General features: G+C 34.1%; 2 protein-coding genes across 6 annotated transcripts; both read right to left on the minus strand.

Moving 5' to 3' along the window:
• Window positions 1-4,564: 4,564 nt before the first annotated feature.
• LOC11429547 (sulfite exporter TauE/SafE family protein 4) lies at window positions 4,565-8,374 on the minus strand. Its single transcript, XM_039827372.1, has 12 exons — window positions 7,991-8,374; window positions 7,739-7,898; window positions 7,135-7,335; window positions 6,972-7,033; window positions 6,788-6,842; window positions 6,600-6,655; window positions 6,431-6,517; window positions 6,302-6,352; window positions 5,865-6,104; window positions 5,298-5,391; window positions 5,064-5,204; window positions 4,565-4,979 (listed from the first exon to the last, which is right to left on the minus strand). Exons 1-12 carry the CDS (start codon window positions 8,156-8,158, stop codon window positions 4,900-4,902), a joined length of 1,395 nt encoding a protein of 464 aa, XP_039683306.1. The 5' UTR covers window positions 8,159-8,374; the 3' UTR covers window positions 4,565-4,899.
• Window positions 8,375-11,496: 3,122 nt separating this feature from the next.
• Window positions 11,497-15,482, minus strand: LOC112419885 (extensin). Of its 5 annotated transcripts, none has more exons than XM_024777988.2 (7): window positions 15,120-15,480; window positions 13,123-14,696; window positions 12,912-13,044; window positions 12,538-12,816; window positions 12,350-12,454; window positions 12,016-12,253; window positions 11,497-11,908 (listed from the first exon to the last, which is right to left on the minus strand). In XM_024777988.2, exons 2-7 carry the CDS (start codon window positions 14,688-14,690, stop codon window positions 11,823-11,825), a joined length of 2,409 nt encoding a protein of 802 aa, XP_024633756.1. In that variant the 5' UTR covers window positions 14,691-14,696; window positions 15,120-15,480; the 3' UTR covers window positions 11,497-11,822. The 5 variants fall into 5 exon arrangements, with proteins under 5 accessions (XP_024633756.1, XP_024633755.1, XP_039683317.1 ...); XM_024777987.2 differs by having other exon boundaries at window positions 11,987-12,253; XM_039827383.1 differs by lacking the exon at window positions 12,016-12,253 and having other exon boundaries at window positions 15,120-15,482.
• Between the last annotated feature and the right edge of the window lie 701 nt (window positions 15,483-16,183).

Genomic DNA, 16,183 nt, shown 5'->3' on the forward strand with positions numbered 1-16,183 from the left:
TTTCTTCAAATCATTTTTCAATATTAGTATCGTAGTAAGAGGTTAGTTGAAAACAGAAAAGGGCTTGCTACAGGGGGGGTTATAATTATCTAAGTAAACAGTTCTGTTATAATCAAGTGTTGCTTTCGTATTGTTAGTTTTCCCCCTCCTTTTGAGTAACAAAAAGTCAGGGGAAGTGAAGGGTCTGTCATAGAATCCAGTTATGGACTCTTGGCACAAATGAGAGTGAAATTTGGATGCTATTTGTGGGTTAAGATCCTCTCCATTCAATGAACACTTCTATTTAAAGAGATTCATGTAATAATAAAAATAGGGTCATGCTGGGCGTAAGCCCTCTTTTACCACCAAAATAAAAATATGGTCATGCTAACTTTTACCCTAAGGGCATATGTTAAGAAACATAAAAAGAGTAACTTTGTATTGGAAAACATAATATTTTAGCTTTTAAGTTGAAAGTACGATTTTTAATATGTATATTTCTACAAGGAGTTCTTAACATATGCCCTAGAGAGCACAAGTTAGCATTTGCCATAAAAATATTTTGAGAAAACCTTGTGTTTTTAGAAGTGTATACCTGTGCGAATCTAGATAGGTGGCATTTAACATCACCGTAATAATAAGCATCCATATCACGGTCAAGTTACTTTCTTACCAATAGATCAAATAGAGAACACACTTTTATTATAATCGCTCGACACAATTTTTTCCCACATAATCTTCCCCATCATAATCATCAACAAAAACTCTCAAGATCCCCCATATGCTTTGCAGAGAGTAAAATCCATCAACTTTTACCATTACCCATAAATGATATGCAAAATGCCAGTACCTAGATTGCCTTGTATATTTTTTGCTATCCCATAAGATGTTCGAAAATGATTGTTCAATAACATATCTCCTCACCATATATAATTACCAAACTAGAAAATAAAAGCGAGGAAAAGTGGCAAATAATTATAACTTTTTTAAGGGATCTTTTATATTTAATATGTATCTTTTATATTGAGTAGTGTTTTGATAGTCAAATCAATAAAATGAAATGTTAGTATGTAAATGTCATTATTGATTTGACTATCAAGACGTTACTAAATATAAAAGATACATACTACATATAAAATATATTTACATATTTTAATAGACGTACATACTAAATATAAAAGATGTTTACATGTCCAGTTTAGTGATTAAGCAATGACATTCCGATACAATACGTGATATGGCACAAACTTAGTAAAAGAAGATGTTTACATATTTTTTTTTTGGAAGAATTAAGATGTTTACATATTCTAACATGGATATATAAATGTTAATCGTTAATTTAATAGGGCAAGGAGAAAATTGTTAGTAGCAATATCTATACCTTGACCTCGTACATAATACATGTTCAATGTTCCAATTCATACTGCTGACTGCCACATCTTTAAAGATCTTATTAGACATATTATTATTGTTATTAGGCTTAAATATGTCTTTCGTCCTTGCAAATATAGACTATTTGAATTTTCGTCCCTGAAGTTACTAATCCTTTCAATCTGCCCCTGCAAATATTAATCATTTGACTTTTGGTCCTAATTAGATTTTTTTGCTGAGCTGGGCTGTCATTAGCGACGTGGTGCCCATGTGGCAAGTGATGATTGGGCGAGGTGGTTTGTTTAAATAGGTCTTTCATCCCTGCAAATATAGGTCATTTGAATTTTCGTCTCTGAAGTTACTAATCAGATGTAATTAGGACCAAAAGTCAAATGATTAATATTTGCAAGAGCAGATTGGAAGAATTAGTAACTTCAGGAATGAAAATTCAAATGGTTTATATTTGCAGGGACGAAATATATATTTAAGCATTGTTATTATTATTTTTCATATTTTTTAGATAGAAATTTTTCAACTTTTCATATTTATTGAATAAATATTATTACTCTTTTTCATGAATTACTCTTCCCATTTAATTCAAAAATCTGTGTCTCCCTCTACGAGTTTAACCTCTCCAACATCCCAAATTAATCCCTCTTTTCCCATATCTCACTACCCTCTCATTCTTCAACAACTTCATTCACCTATTTCTCCTTCAAATTCTCAAACACATACTTCTCAAAATTGTAATTTTAGTTGACAACTAGCGTCTCTTTGCCCAGTCACAAGAGCAATGAATCAAATACACAAACCAAACCCCAAATACCTTCTTACCACTAAACCTCTCTTAAAGTCTCAGTTGAGTCAACCTGTGTTAGCCAAACACTCAAGAACTGAATGGCGTGATGCCATGATAAAAAATTTGAGGCCCTAATCTAACAAAAAACTTGAGATCTAGTTCTTAAACCGCATAACAAAAATCACATACGGCATGCTCGATGATAAAATCCATTTACAGATGGGAGAAGAGCGGTACTCACAATGATATCGATAGATACAAAGCTAGATTAGTAGCTAAAGGTTTCCATCGAAGACTTGGACTCGACTACACTCAAACATTAAGCCCGATGATAAAACCCATATATGTAAGGTTGGCTCTTTCTTTGGAACTACAACATAATTGGCCACTATGCCAGCTTGATGTGAGCAATGCATTCTTGCATAGTACACTAAGTGAAGAAGTATATGCAATAACATCAAAATTTCACTCACCTAATTAAGCCACATCATGTTTGTCATATCTAGAAGTCAACATATGGCCATAAGCAAGTGCCACACGCTTGGTACCAAATATTGTGTAAGTTTCTATTTGACTATGGGTTTGTTAATTCAAAATCGGATTCATCTCTATTCATACTCAGAAGCAAAGGCTTGGTGTTATACACTTTAGTGTACGTCGTTGATATTATCATCTCATGAAACCCTATTGAGAAAATACACGAGTACATAACAAGCCTTAAAACTTCATTTTCCATTAAATATTTGGGCCCCTTGCACAACTTCCTTGGTGCGGAAGTCATTCCAAGTTCGTGCAAAGGAAGGTTCAACAAGTACCGATGGTGCCTTCTATCGTAGCACCATAGACAGTGTCAATACTTATCCATGACATGACCTGACATTGCATTTACTGTTAATATAATCTTTCTTAGTTCGTGCAAAGATCCACTACCACTCATTTGACTCCTCTAAAGAGGATTCTGCACCGCATCAGAGGTACAATTTTCATGGCCTTTTTCTTCGGAAACAGAATTCTTCTACACTCATTGCATATAAGGATACTGATTGGACTGATAATAAAGATGACTACACATCTGCTCACATTGTCTACTAGAGTTCCAACCTCATCTTGTGGAAATCATCGAAGCAAAGAGCAGTAGCAAGGTCATCCACCAAGGCTAAGTACAAAGCATTAGCCATTATTGCATCCTGGATCAACTCTCTTCTGAATGAATTGGGTCTCTCTTCCTCAACATTCTCTATTCTTTGGGACAATTTGAGTGCTCTCTATCTTACTCACAATTCAGTGTACCACACACACATGAAACACATCTCCATTGATATTCACTTTGTTCACCAATTGGTACAACAAGGAAAACTCAAAGTCAAACATGTCAACCCCATTGATCAATGAGCTGATTGTTTCACCAAACCTCTCTCAAAATTCCGTCATCAACATCTAAGAAACAAGATCAAAACTATTCTCGACACTCCAATCTTGCAAGGGGCGTGTTTGATCAGCTGGTAGTGCATAATTCTTTCACTATTTATTATCATAATTATCACACGGTTATATTGTAGTAATTAAGAGCTATTAAGAGCTTCGATCTATGAGTTCTCTCACCAAGTTATATATTATTCAACATCCTTTCATCAAATCCTAGACTCTTGCTCACACTTGATATTCCAACGCAATGAAATGTTAACAATTTATAAGAAATTCAATTGCTAATATTTTTAACACATTCAAGATTTAATTTTACATGTTTACATGTTATCAATTATTGATTTTATATGAATACCTCTATAAATGAGAAAATTAATCAACATGATACGATAAAATTCAAATCCAACAAGAACTAGTAACAAGGGGCAAAAATCAAGTAGTACTAACCACCAATGTCGACATCAGTAGTACTAGTAAGGGACAAACATCAAGTTTGCAACCACAGAAACATCGTACATAAATTCCCATACAAGGAATAATCTTGATCCATACAAAATTTTTGGTTCATTCAATTTGTTAGCAAAAGCCAAACAGACAAGTAGCCAAGCAAAACAACAAGGACCATGAAATCTCTCTGTGGTAACCTGATCCCCTGACCAGCACCACATGTTACTGCCAAACTAGAAAATTGGAGGAAATGGGAAATGGATATTCTTAAGATCCTAAGTTTTCCATTTCTTAGTTCATTTGTAAGATCCATTAGTCCAAAAGCATATTGAACAATATATACTTTTTTCAGCTCTTAACTTATTTGGAGTTGGACCACCCATTTTTTGAGAATATCAAAGGTATCTTGATCTTTATAAGATCCAACTATACTGAAAGCAATCTTATATCAATTCAGTTATTTTGTGTCTGACATAAAGTTAAACAACCAAACTCCACAACCAACAAAAGAAAGAAAAAACAAATAAATGCCACACCACAATATGATACGTGCAAGATAGTAGCTATCAGCTATCACTACTCAACCACAAAATTATTTTTAGATAAGAAGGAAAATTAGCCTTGTGACTAATTACTTGGAGATATAAGCCCCAAGTAGTAACTAGATTGTTGAGATAAGAGATATCTAAAAAAGTTAAGCATACCCAAAATTTCAATCCTGAAAACTAACGTAACCACTAACTAACTTACTAATATTTTGCCAATAAAAAAGTTTACCTAGAGATATAGATATTTCATGTTGGTCAACAGACATTAACCAACTTCTATGAACCCTTGATTTTCTTTTTGCCTGCTATTCCTACTTTACTCTAAATTAATTAAGTGCTACAAAATCCCAAGAATCCCATGAACTCATGGTTGTGTATCATTTCAATACTCTTCTCAGTGCCAACAATACCTGAAATAAAAATGTATAACATTGATATTTGTGCTAAAATCATTTTATATAAATCAGCAAATTGAGGTAGGTTTCCATTATTACCCATGGTGAGAGCACTGGCGAAAATAACACCAGAGAGGATGAATACAATGACAGATGCCCTCCCAAGAAATGCAACTAGTTTTCTAACAAAGAACTGTCCCCAGAAGCCAGCCAAAACAGACACTGTGATGAGGTATAATGCTGCAAACAAATAAATTCGTATTGATAATATTGTACTGGTCAATTAAATTGAAAATGGATTAAATTAAGCTTTGAAGAGTTGATGAAGATTACCATAAGGCATAGGGAACCTCTTGAGAATGTAGAACTCAAAAACAGACAAAGATGATGAAAACATCATCACAAATGTTGCTGTTGCACTAGCAACCTACAATTTAAATTATCACCATACTTATAAGTCAAGTTTCTTTTTGTCAAATAGAAGCTGTAGCACTGCTATAGTGTTACAGCACAGCGGAATTTGAATAAACAGTCGTTGTTCAATGATACGCGATTTAGTACAAAATGTTTGTAATGCAACAGAATTTGCTCAAACTACTATTTTCGCAATTCGCAATTAAAAACTCTGGTCAACACAATTAAAACGGATCATAGCTGCAGTGTGACAAATTTTTTATTAAATCGCATATCATTGAACAATAGCGGTTATAGTGTAACGGAATTTGCACAAATCACTATTTTCCGTGATCTGCAATTGATAACATTGGTTAACACAATTGCGGCTATAGTGCCGATTTAGTGTGTACTGTGTAGTGTAATGGAATTTGCACAAACCGCTATTTTTTTGCGATCCGCTCAAAAACATATGTAAGCAAATTGAAAAGGGAACAAATAGTGTACCTGAGGGATGACACCTATCTCAAGGAGAAGAGGCCCCAAAATAAATCCACCTCCAGAACCAAGTAAGCCTCCAACAATTCCACCTACAATACCACTCATTGCACAAAATGCAAGGGATGTAGCACTCCATTCTATTGAAGCCTCACATATGTATTCTAGGCTCCCTGTGCCCATCCTCATTCTGTGATCCTTGTACAACTTGACTGCTTCAAAGCCAAACACCAAAAATGCAATTGGAAACTGAAACATAAAATGGACATGTGAATGGCAATTAGAAAAGTCTGGACCATCACATCAAGGTTTTTGATGTATTCACAATAACTAAAGTTGCATTTGTTCGTGATTCTTTGCAATATCAAGAATCACGATGAGATTGGGAGTCTGCGACCACTACTGCAATTCATAATATGTTTGGTTATGTAATTTTTTAATCGTACCTGCAAGCCGAAGAGCACCCAATACCATACACTGCAGTCCTCTACATGAGTCTGCAAACCAACAATAAGTTGTTTATTTTAAAAAGGAAAAACTTAATACAATTCTTAGTGAGTGAGAGGAAAACTTACCTTAATGATTTGAATTAGGAGGAAAGAAAACCAAATAGACAAAAGCACCAGAATCCTCTTCCATCTAAGGTTGAAACAGAGAATTTGCTGAAAAGGTTTCAGATGAGAAAAATCATTTCATCTTAAATACAGCAAAATGAAAAAAATTGTCATCTGCTAGAGAACATACCATAGTTGACTTCTGTTCTTTAGGGATCAATGGCTCAAACTTCGTGTCAACTAGAACTGCAAATTTCAGGATATAAAAAGTCACTAGTACCACTCCATCCAAAACAATAATATAGCATGTGATGTTATCTTTAATCTCTAAAATTATACAAAGATAAGATAAGCATTATGGTGGACATTTTTGTATACCTGCTTTAAATTCTCCATTAGAATTAACCAAAGCAGCTTGCTCAGCAGTTTCTTTCTGCAAAATAGAAAACAAAAATTAGAGAAAAAGGTAGTGAGTTATTTTTCCTAAAAACTTGAGTTAATGATTGATGACTTATTATAAGCATATATATCAATTAGTCAACTCAAGTCAAGAAATGTTGACCTTGAGAAGAGTCTCTACCCTCCACATTTCAATTCCTTTGAAGAATGACCTTAAAGAAGTTCCTGCACAAAAACAAAAATAAAATATTTGTTTTTAGTAAAATGGATAAAACAGTGTAATAGACTCATTTGAAAAAGAAAACAGTTCTAGTGATTAGACCAACCTATGAAGAGAATGATAATGAGGACAGTGATAAGCCAAAAAGGGAAAACAACACTGAGAGTAACACCAACAGTAATCCCAAGCATAAGCATTGGCTGAAACAAAAGAGCCAAATCATAGTCTAATATTGGCACTTGTTTTGTTGGATGAGCCACTCTCAAATTATACCAAACTGATGATGCTGATGCCCCCATTATCATACCTAAAACCAATTCCACAACACCAAAATAGAAAAAACTTGTCACAAATTTCAATCAATGATATATTTCTTAAAAACATCACATAGTCAAAAAGAATAAACTTTGATACCACCGGTGCCAGTGTGTGAGTGTTTTAAACCCTAGAGTACCAAGTTCATCGAGGGTTGTGTGTGTGAATATTGTAAACCTAGAATACCGAGTTTGATTCCTACTAATAAGAAACATTGATACCAGTGAAGGTCAGTTTGTGTGAATGTTGTAAATCCTGGAGTACCGAGTTCGATTCCTACTAGTTAGACACACTGATACCGATGAGTATTGGTGTGTGTGAACTTTATAAACCCTGAAACACCGAGTTCGATTTCTACTAATAAAAAAAAACATTTTTATTACTATTATTATTACATTTTGAAAGAGCAGCAGCAGATTTGGTATCAAAACCAAGAAGAAGATTAAGCATAGGAACAAAAATGCCACCACCACCAACACCACCAACGGTTCCACATGCTGATCCAAAAAAACCAATAACTGTGGCCAAAACAAGTTTCCAACTAGGTTCCAATTCCTGCACATAATAAACACACAAACCATAAACATAAACATATATACATTCATGCCTTCAATAACACATGAAAAATAAGAGTAAGAAAAATTTACAGGCCAAATTCTATCTGTTCCAGAACCATAACGGTTAGAGTTTGATGATGATGATAACAAGGAGAAAGATGGTTTTTGGTTATTATGGATGAGAAATAACGCAGAGAGAATAGCAAGACAGGAACATGATACTAGATAAACTATGAAGTTTCTTGTGGACATTGTCATGGTGATGAGAAAAACAAAAACAAAAACTAACGTTGTGCGTATGTGTGTGTGAGTGTGTTTGGTTTATTCAGTGATGTCTATTTATTTGTTGCAGAGGCAAAGAAGTAACGTAGCAATCAAAATCAAAATCAAAAGAGGACTAATAGCAAATTAGTGAGTGTATTATGTAATTGAATAAGGTTTTGTTCTTAATAAAGAATTGAACAAAGTTTTTAGTTTTTGAACAAATATTGAAGAAGATTAACCCATTCAATTTGTACGTTTTTTGTTTTTTAATAATAGTGAAAATTTGCACGTTTGAGATTGGAAATATTGACTTGATATTGCACCAAAAGGAAAAGAAATATTGGCTTTGATATACTGTTTGGACTTTTTTTTTTTTGTATTCAATTGGAATTGGAATATGTTGCTATAAATTTAATATAGGATTTTTTTTGACGGAATTGATTGTAATTTGTTTTAGATTAGTAATTGTAATTTTCATAGGTAATTTTTTTTCACATGAATCCAATCAAATCCCACAAAATAAATATTTTTAAAGATAATTTTAAGAGCCAATCTAAAAAAAGTGATATATGATCTGAATTATATGGATGCGAAGAACAAATAAGTTTCCTTTTCTAAAAAAAAAAAAAGAACAAATAAGTTTCCTCTAAAAAAGTTTCCTTTAAAAAAATTGTAAAAATAAATTCAAAGCATATCGTCTATTAAGGTCTCTTCCAAGACCTCCTAAATAAAAGCCCACATGTCAATATTCTATGACATTTCACCATGCCTTAAATTCAGAAAAAACATCAGGAAAAAAAAATTCAGAAAAAACAAAGAAGGATTTCAGTTGGAACAAAAATAAGGGCATTACCGTAATAAAAATATGGTGCATTAACTTATGCATAATTACAAAATAGAATGTCAATAAATACATTAAAATTTCTTGACCAAAAAAAATAAATTAAAATTCCATGATTATTATTGAATTAAAAACAGCCAATCAGTCATAAAGGCCTTCCGATCATGACATGTCATGTTTAGCTTCTCCACTCTAACAATTTCTTAATTGGGTTTTTCTTTTCTTTAATTAAATATCAAAACTTGAAATATAATTATTGTTTTAATTAGAAAATAGTGTGCTAAAGCAATAGATATTCCAACTATGTTGGCACCCCTTACCGGTTAACGGTAAAATACTCATTCGATCCTTTTTATAAGAAACAAACTACATAAATCATCAAGCCCAAGGAAACATTTTAAAAATAAATATTTTAATTTAATACTCCTATAAATTTAAATTTATTCCAAGAATACACTTTTTTTTTTGGAGCAAACCAAGAATACACCTATATTAATTATTTTTGATTACATCAACTTACTTTTAATATTCTCTCCTAATAAATAAGGTCACATATGAAGTTTAACACATAACACATTTAAAATTGGTCAAAGTTTCTTGTAAAAAGGACAAAAAAACAGAGGTATTAAGTTGAAAAGTTTAGTCATTAGTATCAATTATAAAATGTGTGATGTATACACACGGAACCCATTTAAACATTGCAAGAGGGAGCTCGATTGTGGATTCTCTAAGTAACTAATCATATAGTTAATCGGGATGGATTCGTGAATTTTATGGTTCAAATTTTAAATCAATAAATTATAATTTATCATTGGCTATATTTAATTATGAAACAATGAAATATTGGTTGGAGTAAAGAAATAACTCAACTGATAAAAATGTTGAAAATGTTAAGCGGAATATTGTAACCAGGTTTCAAACCCGTCTCTCCACTTGTGTGAATTTAATTAGTTATTTGTCATTTCATCTTTCAATAAAAAAAATTAATAAATTATAAATTATCAATGATTATAATTATGAAATGATTAAATACTCATCATTATCACAGGTAGTTTTCAATTTCAACATTCACTTTCACTAGCTACTAAACCGGTTAAAGAAGCTAGATAAAAAAACTCATAATTTTTTCCCCTCTTCTTATAATCGATTTCAATTTTCAACACCATATAGCTATTAATTTTAAAAGTTCCAATTTTGGAAAATAATGTATTAAATGAGTGACTAAATTGGGATTTATATATATAAATTTCTTATAATTAAATTGGAATTATTAAATGAGCTTGAATCACAATTCTTTGTTTTGCATCAAACACTTGCATTCTATTCTACTTCATTTGAATAGTGAAAGCATTTTGCATTAGTCGCCCCACACTTAACAAGTAGAATTGCAGATTAGGGTCAGTAAGTTTAGGGTGATTACTCTAAGATCAAAGTGACACAAGTAATATTATTCAAGGACTAAATTGTATAATTTATTCTAAATAACAAGAGTCCAAGATCAGATGAAAGCATGGTTAGAATCCGAATAACAAGACTTTCACTTTGTTTGAACACACTCCATATATTATGCATTGCTTGTGACACAAACTACAAAATTAGCAGCACAAAGTTGTATACTTGTAGCAAACACAAAGCCCAACTCAAAGCTTGTTTGATAAACTATGCCATTATTCTGCAAACTCATTCTTTTAAGGTATTACTTAATCAGAGAATAGAAGTTTAAAGTAGCTTTGGAACATGACATTCGAATCTAAGTTGAAGAGTTTCGTTATCATCCTTCACTTGTACAATTTTTTTTTTTTTTTTTTATAAGTTTATATATAGTTTTGTTTATGAGAAGTAGGAGAACCTATTACATAAAAAACTCATTTATTACACAAATTCAGTCTAATAATAAAAATAAATCTTTAATATCGATGTCGCCTAAGTTCATATTTCTGTTTAATTAACAGCAAAGACTAACTGATGGAAGAAGCTATATTTTCTCTCCAGTGTATATCGATGTCGCCTATGTTCATATTCCTTGGTAGCCTTTATATGTTTTTATCACATGTTTTGCTGGTTTTAAACTTGATGTAGTATACCAAATACTACAGTTTTGTCACTTCTCAACTGCAGAAACGGTTACATATTGTTTTGAATGTTATACTTTATATGGATGACCATAATGATAATTTTTGGAAACATTGAGTGTTAGTTAACATTCAACACTTAGTTTAGAATTTAGAATTTTTATTGCACTGAAATTATATAAGTGACGACAATAACTGACCTCTTTTCAAAGGAATCGAGGTTTAAAAGATCCCTTTCTGGTAAAGTGCGGTTGACTTGCATGATCATATCAATAGTTGCCAAAAGTGATAGTATTGACATACTTACCTGCCAATTTGACACCTGAGATGATTTTAGAGTGGAGAATTTACGATTATACGATAATGACAATAATTAGATGACAGGTTTCTTCTATAAACAATGAAACACCAGTTATCTGTGAACATTTTAATGGAAGATCCTCTTCCCCCATTTCAGGTTTGATATAATTTTGGCATCTGTATTTTGTTACTGCAATCTGTTTATGCCATCATTTTTCAGATGGAAGGGGGTTCATACATGATAAAAGTCGAAACAAAATGAACATAAACAAATTGTGCCAAAAAAACATAAACAAGACAGACTAATAATGTCTAGAAGCATGATCATTCATCACGGGCACCAACATCAACATCTTGATTTCCCCCCAAAGTAGAGTCATGATCCGAAGGTTGGGGGCGGCGGCGACGCCCATGCTCTTGCTCGAATAATTTTCGCACACGTTCTTCAAATGCTTCTCGCTCCTCTTTCATTTCTTGCAGACGTTTTTTTAGCTCTTCTAGCCCCTCTGTCTGTTTCTTCAGCAATTCCCCCTGCGAATTCATAATCTCTTTTAGTTTCCTTAGTTTACGAACAGGATTTTCACTAGAAGTCACTATTCTCTGTAGCACCTCAACCAAATTAGGTGCCAACTCCCTACCACTACTGGCTAATGATGCTCTTGCATTATCCAGAGGAATATTAAGGCTCGTGGCACCTTTCTTGTGGTTAACGGAAATGGTTCCATCATCATATAAGCGACTCCTTTTCTTATCTCCAACTACACCCGAACAAGTGGAAAGGGGGGCAACAACATCCTTAGCAGGATTACAATGCATAGATGGAGAAGTTGAATTATTTTGAGATCTAGTCTGAAACTTCCTCGCCTCACACTTCTCCTATAATGCATAACCATACGAAGTGGTCAAATAACAAAGATAAAATAAAAAATTGAAAACAAATTACAACATATATTTATAAAAATATAATATTACCTGATTCTTTCTAGAATGGTCATCTACATAATCACCAGTTTCCTTCATGATCTGAGTATCCTTATGAAGCCCGTTCAAGTTTGAACTCCTCTTGGACTTCTTAGTCTATAAAGCAAACATAAAATGATAAAGAAACTTTAATTATGATTACCCAACATTAATAAAGAAGAACTAGTTAAGGAGTTTACCATTCGAGTTACGTGTTGCGTTGTGTTGATGGAACCTCTTTTCTGTAGGCTTTCACCTTTCTTTGATGCCATGTTTCTCTTTTCTTTGGCATAGGTCGACTGAGAACTAGCGGAACTCCAATGCTCCAATAAACTTTGCCATACAGTCTCGCCTATCCAATGTGGGCACTGACCCTTAAGACGAACTTCCCTCAACATATCAGACAAGTCACGCGAGGCTCTCACATGAAAGTTATTCTGAATATGATCACTCTGCTTGTCATGCCATGTACACTTCTCCTGTATTTTTTATATAACATAAAATATAATAGGCTATGTTATATCAGAAATGAGTATAAAAAAAATCACATGTTAAGATAATTATTTCAACTTACACTAAAAGCCTTGAGAATTTTTGCCCTATCGTCATCATTTAAGTTGCCATCCCTACATTTTGTCTGTGGCTTTTTATAATGGGATTGCATATTTTCTGAAATGCTCTTCGTCTTCGGCTTTGAAGGCAAAAGCCTTAACAATACCACGTTAATAAATCAATACACAGTATAATTAACAACAATCAAAATAAATAGTAATTCACAGACTTACCTTTTTGTGGAAGTTTGAATAATCTGTCTTACAATATCAAACATGTCAACCCCCTCAGCCTCCGGCTCCACATCATTATGAATGCCATCTTGACCAGCCTGATAAGGCGGAGGCTGCGATGGCTTAGGATAACTAGACTTTAATGGAGTTCCTTGTGTTCCTTGAAATCCTGGGTTGGGCATGGAACTAAATTGTGGTACCTTGTCTGAAGGTCCACTTGATAGTGGATATGTCGGCGGTGTATACGCCGGTGGTGCATATGCATGCGGTGGATATACAGGTAATGGAAATTGGGTAGACGGAGACTGAGAACGGGTAGGTGGAGGCAGAGTATAGGTATGAGAAGATGGAGTCCGTGTATGTGCAGTCATCGGCATAGGTATAAACTGGTCTAAAGGAGAACCAGAAACTACTCGAGTTACCTTGCGAGAACGACCGTTAGTAGTGGATGCGATATCCTCCCCCTTATCACTAGGTGGACGCTTCTTTGAAGGTTCGCTTGATAGTGAATATGTTGGCAGTGCGTATGTCGATGGTGTATATGCCGGTGGTGCATATGCATTTACTGGATATACATGTAATGGAAATTGGGTAGATGGAGATTGAGAACTGGTAGGTGGAGGTGGAACATAGGTATGAGGAGATGGAATCTGTGTATGCGCAGTCATCGGCACAGGTATAAATTGGTCTGGAGAACTAGAAACTACAGGAGTTACCTTGTGAGAATGACTAGCGGTAGTGGATCCGACACTCTTCCCCTTACCACTGGGTGGCCGCTTGTGTAAAGGTCCACCCGACAATGGATTTGTAGGTGGTGGATTCACCGATGGAGCGTATGCATGATGTGAATATGTAGGTGGTAGCGTGTATCCCGATGGTGTAAGTTTCGGTGGTGCATATGCATTTTGTTGATACACAGCTGATGAAGTATGGGTAGGTGGAGGCGGAGCATATGTATGAGAAGATGGAATCTGTGTATGTGCAGTCGTCGGCACAGGTATACATTGGTCTGGAGAACTAGAAACTACACAAGTTACCTTGAGAGAATGACTAGTGGTAGTGGATCCGACACCCTTCCCCTTACCACTGGGTGGCCGTATGTGTGAAGGTCCACCCGACAACGGATTTGTAGGTGGTGTATTCGCCGATGGAGCATATGCATGATGTGGATATATTGGTGGTGGATAAATAGGTGGTAGTGTGTATCCCGATGGTGTATGTTTTGGTGGTGCATAGGCATGTTGTGGATACACAGGTGATGAAGTATGCGTAGGTGGAGGCGGAGCATATGTATGAGGAGATGGAGTCTGTATATGTGCAGCCGTCGGCATAGGTATAGACTTGTCTACTCGAATTTCCTGGCGAGTAGGCCTAGTAGTAGTGGATGCAACATCTTTCCCAGTCTGTGTATCTTTAGTCGGCGGCATAGGCATAAGCTGGTCTAAAACATGTTGAGGAGCCAGATGAGTGCGCCACTTGCGAGTATACTTGCGAGTACGTCCAGTAGTAGTGGATGCAACATCCTTCTTCCCCATATCATTGGGTGGGTTAGTTCCTCCTGATGACATGTTTATCTATTGTGCAATACAATGATAATAACATTTCAACAAAACAATAATAACAAGTTCAAATGGGTAAACATAAAATAAGAGAAAAATAAAAAAAACAGTTCTATTATTTAGAGTCATAACTTTGATTTTAAAAAGATGGATAGATCACAGTAGTAGGTTTTGGGCATCCCAATTCAAATAACAGATCCAATTGTCTTTGCTACTTGAGTCAAGCAAACTCATTCATGGGAAGCAAAATTAACTACATTAATTACACTATTAGCTATCTAAACAAACTACTCTTTGCAAGCTCAGCAAAATAGTGAACCACATTGAGATATATGAACTTCAAATAGTAACATAAGCTCAAAAATATGATACAAAGATTAAACAATTAACATTTTTGCTCATAAAATGATTATATAAAAAAAAAGAAGTAGTACTAACCAGTGAATGACGGCAACTGGAAGAAGGGGAGTGAAAAATGAGAGAGAGGAAGGAAAAATAGTGTTGGGGCTGAATTTATAAAGGCTAAACCTAAATTTTTCCGACGAGTTTTTCACAGTTCCGAGGGGCATTTTCATTTTTGCGAGGGGCATTTCAATTGCAAAACTTTCCCAACTACTCATTTCCTCGGATATTATAATTATTTTCAGATATTTCTTTCATTTGATTTTTTTTTTTAACAATTTTTTGCAACTTTCTTCTTCTCTTGAATCCAATTTTATGTTCATAGCTTCTTCGTTTAGGAGGAAATTTGCTCCACTCTCCTCGTAAAAATTGAACCAAACACAAAATTTAACACATCCCTCCAAAAATTTCGAACCAAACGGACCCTTAGTTTTTTTTCTTTCTTTGCGACTAGTTTTTAAAAATCTAGAACTAGAAAGAGAGAAATGATATTTGAACATTAATTTAATGACAACTTTTGTGACAACTTTCTCTCTCACATTCACATTATTTTTATTTTATCTCTCTATTGTTTTGGTTTCCATGCAAATACCTACTTTTTCTTTATAAATTATGGTTGTCATGAAAGTTATCAACCATTCAAATATCACTCCTCTAAAAATAGTAATGAGTATGGCGGGGATCCTTTGACTAATTATTATAGATGTGAAGAAATATTAAAGTGATGTATAATACTAATGGGACAAGACATGATGACATGTCGAATAGTTTGAATTAAATTAATATTTATAACTCAGTTACAAAGCAGTAACTTCTGGATTGTGCGTGAATATACATCGACCAAATAAAAAACAAACGTCTATGTCTTAAGAGGCTTGACGCTTGGTGAATTGTTGACTTCATGGATGAACCATTTCATGTGACTTGTAATACTTTAGTTGACCAACTAGCAAGATCTCAACCTCATTGGTTTGACTGATCAAGTCATGCCAACTCAAATCGTCCTCATTCAACACTGATTCAACTGTTCAAACCAGACCGATTTATCGTCACTCAACACTTGTTTGATTTTTAAAGTCAGGCCAGCCAACTCAACTCAT

The sequence above is a fragment of the Medicago truncatula genome, chromosome 1 (genome assembly GCF_003473485.1).
Source record: "Medicago truncatula cultivar Jemalong A17 chromosome 1, MtrunA17r5.0-ANR, whole genome shotgun sequence".
NCBI lineage: Eukaryota > Viridiplantae > Streptophyta > Magnoliopsida > Fabales > Fabaceae > Medicago > Medicago truncatula.

Bases quoted from the DNA above. Each gene is read 5' to 3' on its own strand.
- LOC11429547 (XM_039827372.1), bottom strand. From the start codon at position 8,158: ATGACAATGTCCACAAGAAACTTCATAGTTTATCTAGTATCATGTTCC. The intron at 7,899-7,990 runs GTAAATTTTTCT...TATTATGTGCAG, and splicing joins GAACAGATAGAATTTGGCCT to GAATTGGAACCTAGTTGGAA. The intron at 6,105-6,301 runs GTACGATTAAAA...TTTATGTTTCAG, and splicing joins GGGTGCTCTTCGGCTTGCAG to TTTCCAATTGCATTTTTGGT.
- LOC112419885 (XM_024777986.2), bottom strand. From the start codon at position 14,690: ATGTCATCAGGAGGAACTAACCCACCCAATGATATGGGGAAGAAGGAT. The intron at 13,045-13,122 runs GTAAGTCTGTGA...GGTATTGTTAAG, and splicing joins ATTCAAACTTCCACAAAAAG to GCTTTTGCCTTCAAAGCCGA. The intron at 12,455-12,537 runs GTAAACTCCTTA...TTTGCTTTATAG, and splicing joins CGCAACACGTAACTCGAATG to ACTAAGAAGTCCAAGAGGAG.